The 6000-nt window shown below is 42.8% G+C and overlaps 1 protein-coding gene across 3 annotated transcripts in view; it reads left to right on the top strand.

Moving 5' to 3' along the window:
- The first annotated feature begins 536 nt into the window (after positions 1–536).
- Positions 537–6000, top strand: part of LOC115178811 (brevican core protein) — a 21353-nt gene continuing 15889 nt past the window's right edge. The window contains exons 1-2 of one of the 3 annotated variants that reach the window (XM_029740157.1): positions 537–831; positions 1997–2184. Coding sequence is in view for 2 of the 3 variants with exons in the window: in XM_029740148.1 (XP_029596008.1) it covers positions 827–831 (5 nt within the window). In the remaining variant the exon portion in view is untranslated. The remainder of the gene's footprint in view (positions 832–1996; positions 2185–6000) is intronic. The other 2 variants (XM_029740148.1, XM_029740166.1) reach the window with 2 other exon arrangements.

The following is a 6000-nucleotide window of genomic DNA, read 5'->3' as shown; positions in this document are numbered from 1 at the left end:
CCCTCTCCTTTTTATGAGTGATCAGCAATGGTCATAACTGGTCATATTCTTCATTACAGGCAATGAATAGGCCTAATCAAATCACCATGATATGTTCTCTTCTCACTGAATTTGCAGCATGGAAACAAATAATTTGTGGTTTACAAGTTTGGTTGGTCAATTTAAACATTTACGCATGATTGCTCTAAATAAAAATTGAAAGATTGAAAAACCAGCAGACTGAAGTGGTGTTTTCTTTTAATTGTAGTATAGGTAACTGGAGTATGTGAATGGGCGCTGCTGGTAGACTATAGGGCTCTATTGTAGTCCCACTTCAGCATTCTCAGTGGTGCCCTCTGCTGCAAGATTGTGTGGGATCATGCTCTTCACATGTGTTGCTTATCGGACCGCAAAGCATCCTGAGTCCTGCTTTGACTTGCAACTTTGAATTCAGGCTATTACCTTCTGATATTAAGTGATTCCTTCTACCTGTATCCTTGTGAGTGATTGGTTTGTCTTTTCGTTATCCACCCACATCCCCCTTTCTCCATTATCCCGCAAATGGGAAAGTGTTCTTGGTCGGAGGAAGAAAGGGGGCTGTTCAAGATTTTGGTGTGCATAATTCTCTGCCCCCCAATCCCTCTTTACTTTGCTTCCTTCGCTGGCGGACGGAGCTCAAGTCGTTCTTTAGCTTTTTCAATTCAACGTAGGGAATCCTCGTACCTGACAACCCATTGTCTAATTTCATTGAAATTTGGTGGAAAAATATTTATTAGAAGTTGCACCTGTCGAGTCTGCTTCAAAATACAAAGGTACACAGAAAGGATCATTTGAGTGCGTCGTTTAAATGAGGTAGGTGATGGATTTGTAAATCATATATTTTTGGCATGTCCTTGATAAATATAAGAATACATTTCTGTCGCAAAATAACACGTTTTGTTCATCAATTAGCCAACAAATGTTTTTTCGTTGTATACGTGAAACATAAAATCCTCAATACATTTTGCCATAATTAGAGCAAATTAGAGACATTTTCGAAAAACGTTTAAACAATAGCCTATTTTTAGTCAAATATATGATTTAAATATTTTTTTTCACCTCTTTTAACCTACTGTTATTGCTATTCTGTAGGTCAAAATGACAATTTTATGGAAGTTTTTTGATACAAAGTTATTTTGACTTACCTTTGAACCCACAATCTCAATTATTCAATATAAAATAACATTTTCCTCATGCATTGTTTGCTGAGCACAGTTAAGCAGGATCCAGACAGATTGTACCTGCTACAGTGCTGTGTAAGAATTCACTCCAAACTGATTTTATGATCAAACTGATTTTATTAAGTAAATCATATGGGGCATGGGGCAATGCACACTGTTGTTGCAGGCCTACTCGTACCTATAGAAATACATGTTGTACTGTACTCCAAACTAGCTACATATGGACATTCTGTGACAGGGAATAAAGCTTATTTTCCCCAACCAACTACTGTATTGACATTAATACCAGTGGCTTTGTTTAAAAAGATTGATTAAGACATACAGATCTCTGAACTGGAAAGGGAAAGGGGGATACCTAGTCAGTTGTACAACTGAATGCATTCAACTGAAATGTGTCTTCTGAATCAGAGAGGTGCAGGGGGCTGCCTTAATCGACATCCACGTCATCGGCGCCCGGGGAACAACTGGGTGTCAAAAGCTTGGACCTTTTGATGCCAGTTGATATTTCAGTGGGCTAACACAGATGTTTTGTGGAATGGCAAGTGATAGTTACGTTGGAACAGGTAGCTTGCTAATTGCTCTACACCTCTCACAGTCAGCATACATATTTTGCTAGTTTTCGTCATAGTTAGGGGCACTTACAATGTTTAAGCTATTTCAAGTGATTGGGTTCCACGCATGACATCTCAGTGTTGATTTATCAACACTTCTGTTTCTAAGTTGATGTTGTCGTTTTAAAATAACTAACGTCGACCCATACAGTACGTTAACCTAGTTTAGTACTATGCCCCAATCAGGACCTGCGTGTGAGAGAGCCCCCCAAGCCCAGTCTGGCCCCTGGAAGTACTCATCACTCAGGCCCCAGGTAGGGACAGCCATGAGGAGCTCCCTGAAATATGGAGGTGTGAGGTGAGCAGAGGAAGTGACACACATGGCCTACCCAAGTGGACTCTACTGTATGGAGTGGAGGGAGAGAAAGGGCAAGGTGAGTGCATGACAGCGCTCTGCTGTCCAAGAAAGAGAGAATAATTAACTTCTTTTTGTCAGCTTGAAACTTTTATATTTGAATATTCAGCCTACCAGTCACCGGAGAAACGATAAGCAGGTCTGTATCATAATATATGCCGTTTAGCAGATACTTTTATCCAAAGCGACTTACAGTCATGCAAGCAAATACTGTATTTTCATATGTGTGGCCCTTGTGGGAATCGAACCCACAAACCTTGGCTTAGCAAGCAACATGCTCTACCAACTGAGCCTCACAGGACCATTATTATTATCTGTTCCATAAAGAAAGTAGAGGCATATAAGGGTAAAGGTGCACTTTGATGACACTTAGCTGAGTTTTAACAGGGCCAGATAATGCCCTAGTTGTCAGCCTGACGTTACTGGTCTCCTAATCACGTTCCTATGTACAATCAAGTAGCTATATCCTGCTTGCAGCCAGACTGTCAAGACAGACGCTTTGATGCTGTGGTATCTGGGTTATTCTTCTCAGTTTGACTAACCTTGCAAATATGACTGTCCATTGCAAATGGGATATCACTGGTTCCTAAATAGGTTATCGCACCATCTTTGTGTTGTTGACTGCCGAAAGTGGACTGATTTGGTGTACTGCTGTGAGAGTTGCCACAGTTTGCCTTGACAGTCTCCCATAAGCCCTTAAAGCGCTCAGAAGCCCTACATTTCTGCCTAATCAGCCCATGGCACAGGCTACAAATGGGCCAAGGCCCCTGCCCCCCCATCCACCTCCATGAGTCAGTTCCTTTGGCTGGAGTGGCTAACGGCTAAAGCTAATAGCAATATGGCTAATGTCACTCCTCAGCTGGACCTTCTGTTGTGTCCTGCCCTGCTGGAGGGGCACTGCTGAATCACACCAAAGCTTCCTTCCTGCTGACTTTCTCTGTCTCTGTCTCTCCTCTCTTAGTGCACTCTGTACAGTTTTGTCCCCCTATCTCGCCCTCTCTCTCTCATAGCCCCTTTCTTTCTCATTCTCCCCCCCAACTTTGCTTTCTGCCAGCCCGGGCCTGTGAGTATGGGTTGCCCTTAGAGATGGGCAGATGGAGTCATACGAGGTAACGCGAGGCAGGATTGGAGGGTGGGCGTGGTGGTGGGGTGGAACGAGGCCGGGTAATGGAGGGTGGCAGACTGGCAGAGGTGGTGGTGGGTGTCGAAAACAATGACTAGGACAGCTGGTGTTTGATAAGCTACAGAGGAGAGAGGCTGTGTGGGCCAGGTATGTGTGTTCATGTTCACAGTATCTCATTCTATTTGACCATAAAGAGTGACGTATCATACCATTACATAAGCCAAAATATAAATAATCTGTTACTAACCCTCATTGATTCAGTTCAAGAAAGCATAAGTCCACTTACAGAGGTAGTTCCACACTCACACATTTCCCCCTTCCCACCACCATCATCCCCATCACCAACACTGTATACTGCAGTCCATCAGCCTGAAATTACCTTTCTTGGTCAGACCAAGGTGAAGTCATTGGTTATTCCAGCCACTTGTGATGCATGTCTAAGCACTTCTGAGGTTGCTTGGGATGCGTCCTCCCCCCTCTCTCTCTCCCCAGAGGAAGCCCTCTCCTTCTCTCTCCTTGGAGTATGGAAATGTGGTTGTGGCTAAGGGCCATGTGCCCAACACAGCAGGGAAGAAAACTACTGTGTGTGTGTGTGTGTGTGTGTGTGTGTGTGTGTGTGTGTGTGTGTGTGTGTGTGTGTGAGTTTGGCGGTATGAACAAAAATCCATATCATGATACATTTACTGAATTATCATGATAAGTTGAACGGTAAGTTTACAACACTAATGTGAAATAGTTACTTTTTTTTATATTACACTTAAAACTACTTCTACCTCATTGAATGTTGTGGCTACCTGGATATTGGGGGGTGGGGATGTTTTGGGTGTTGGGGGAAAGGAATACATATCAATGCTGTCTGCTAATATACTTCATTAACAGTCATAGGATTGAGGAAGATTGAATGGAGGGTAATTGAGGAACCGGACAAAAAAGACTTCATTTTCCTAGAAACCGGAGCTGAGACAAGTAGGAGAGGGAAGGCTGCCAGGATGGCAGTTAATTTGCTTGTCCACATTCTCACAATCTACTGTTATGGATACTGCCACAGATCCATCAGCTGCCCAATTTCATTTCAACCGACAGTTATGATGTGGATTATTTTCCCAATGATTTCCTTCACAGGTTCGAGACAGTTTCGTTCATGTGCAATTTACCCACTTCTATCATCACCACTCCTCTCTACTGTATCTACTGTATTAGCGGAGATCACACTCTAACAACCCCCATGTTTACTAATGGATTTTACAGTTTATGTTATGCAATAGGTCACTGTACTTCAAACTTTGAAAACAGAGTTTTACATGGGAACTTTGGGTAATTGATCATTAAGCGCAGTCGGATTACTACAAAAAAAACGTTAGTTTCTGCCTTGATTTCGAGTTAATTTAGTTCTTCTTGACCTAATTCCAGTTCCTGATGGGATTTTCCACAATATCAGGATTCTATATAAAAGTGAAGCAACAATCCAGACAGGCGGTGTAGTGTATAGGTTGAGATTCTCTTCCTCTAACCTCATCACTGGGTGCTTGTAAAATAGCTTGTAAAAAAGATTAAAGGGTCTGGATGTGACTTTTACAGTTATTCGGCAATCTACTGTGGGCTGCCAGTAGACATTTCCAATTTAGCAGAATCATCACTTCCTCCTTAGACAAAATTTAAGATATCAAGACATTTGAGTTACAGGGATATATCTGCAGATAGAATAGTCATTATAAAGATAATTAGCCTGATGATACATGATTGTCACCTACAGTACTAGATAGTTAAGGTTGAATAAATCATTCACATTGACTATATAGCCAAAGTTAGACCTGCATTTGAATAAAGGCAATGTACTGTACACTGAGTGTACAAAACATTAAGAACACCTATTCTGGCCATGACATAGACTGACCAGGTGAATCCAGGTGAAAGCTATGATCCCATATTGACGTGTAGACAATCAGTGTAGATGAAGGGGACGAGACAAGCTAATTAAAGAAGGATTTTTAAGCCTTGAGAAAATGAAGACGTGGATTGTGTATGTGTGCCATACAAAGCGTGAATGGGCAAGACAAAAGATTTAAGCGCCTTTGAACGGGGTACGGTAGTAGGTGCCAGGCGCAGCGGTTTGTGTCAAGAACGGCAACACTGCTGGGTTATTCACGCTCAACAGTTTCCCATGTGTATGAAGAATGTTCCACCACCCAAAAGGACACCCAGCCAACTTGGAACGCTTTTGACACCTTGTAGAGTCCATGCCCTGGCGAATTGAGGCTGCTCTGAGGGCAAAAGGGGGCTGATCAATAATAGGAAGGTGTTCTCTAACTGTGAGTGATCACTAAAGCAACCAGTGCACTGGGTTTGCAGCATGACTGCGCAGTTCATTCACCAACACATCCAGTAGGGGGGGGGGGACTCTATTCATGTATACATTTTTGCACCCTCTAAGAAACGCACTGCTTATTTGAATACACCGGCCTGCTCAGAATGGGTAATGTGGCGGTCCTATCGAGTCAGTGGGGGAAATGTGTAGCTGTGTCTGTGTGTCTTTGGTGCGTGGGTAATGTTAATGGGGTGGGGGTGGTTGGGATTTAACATTTAGGTTGCTAAAAGGGATATAATGATGATAAAGCAGTGGAGTTGGAGAAAGGGCTTTGTGCCATGCCATCCTGGGGGAATTTGGGGGACATCAGAATTCTGCTCACACTCGAGAGCTCCCAAAGTCTGACT

This window comes from Salmo trutta, chromosome 3 (genome assembly GCF_901001165.1).
Source record: "Salmo trutta chromosome 3, fSalTru1.1, whole genome shotgun sequence".
NCBI lineage: Eukaryota > Metazoa > Chordata > Actinopteri > Salmoniformes > Salmonidae > Salmo > Salmo trutta.
Note: the sequence above shows the minus strand (reverse complement) of the source record. Positions and strands in the feature narration are given on the sequence as shown.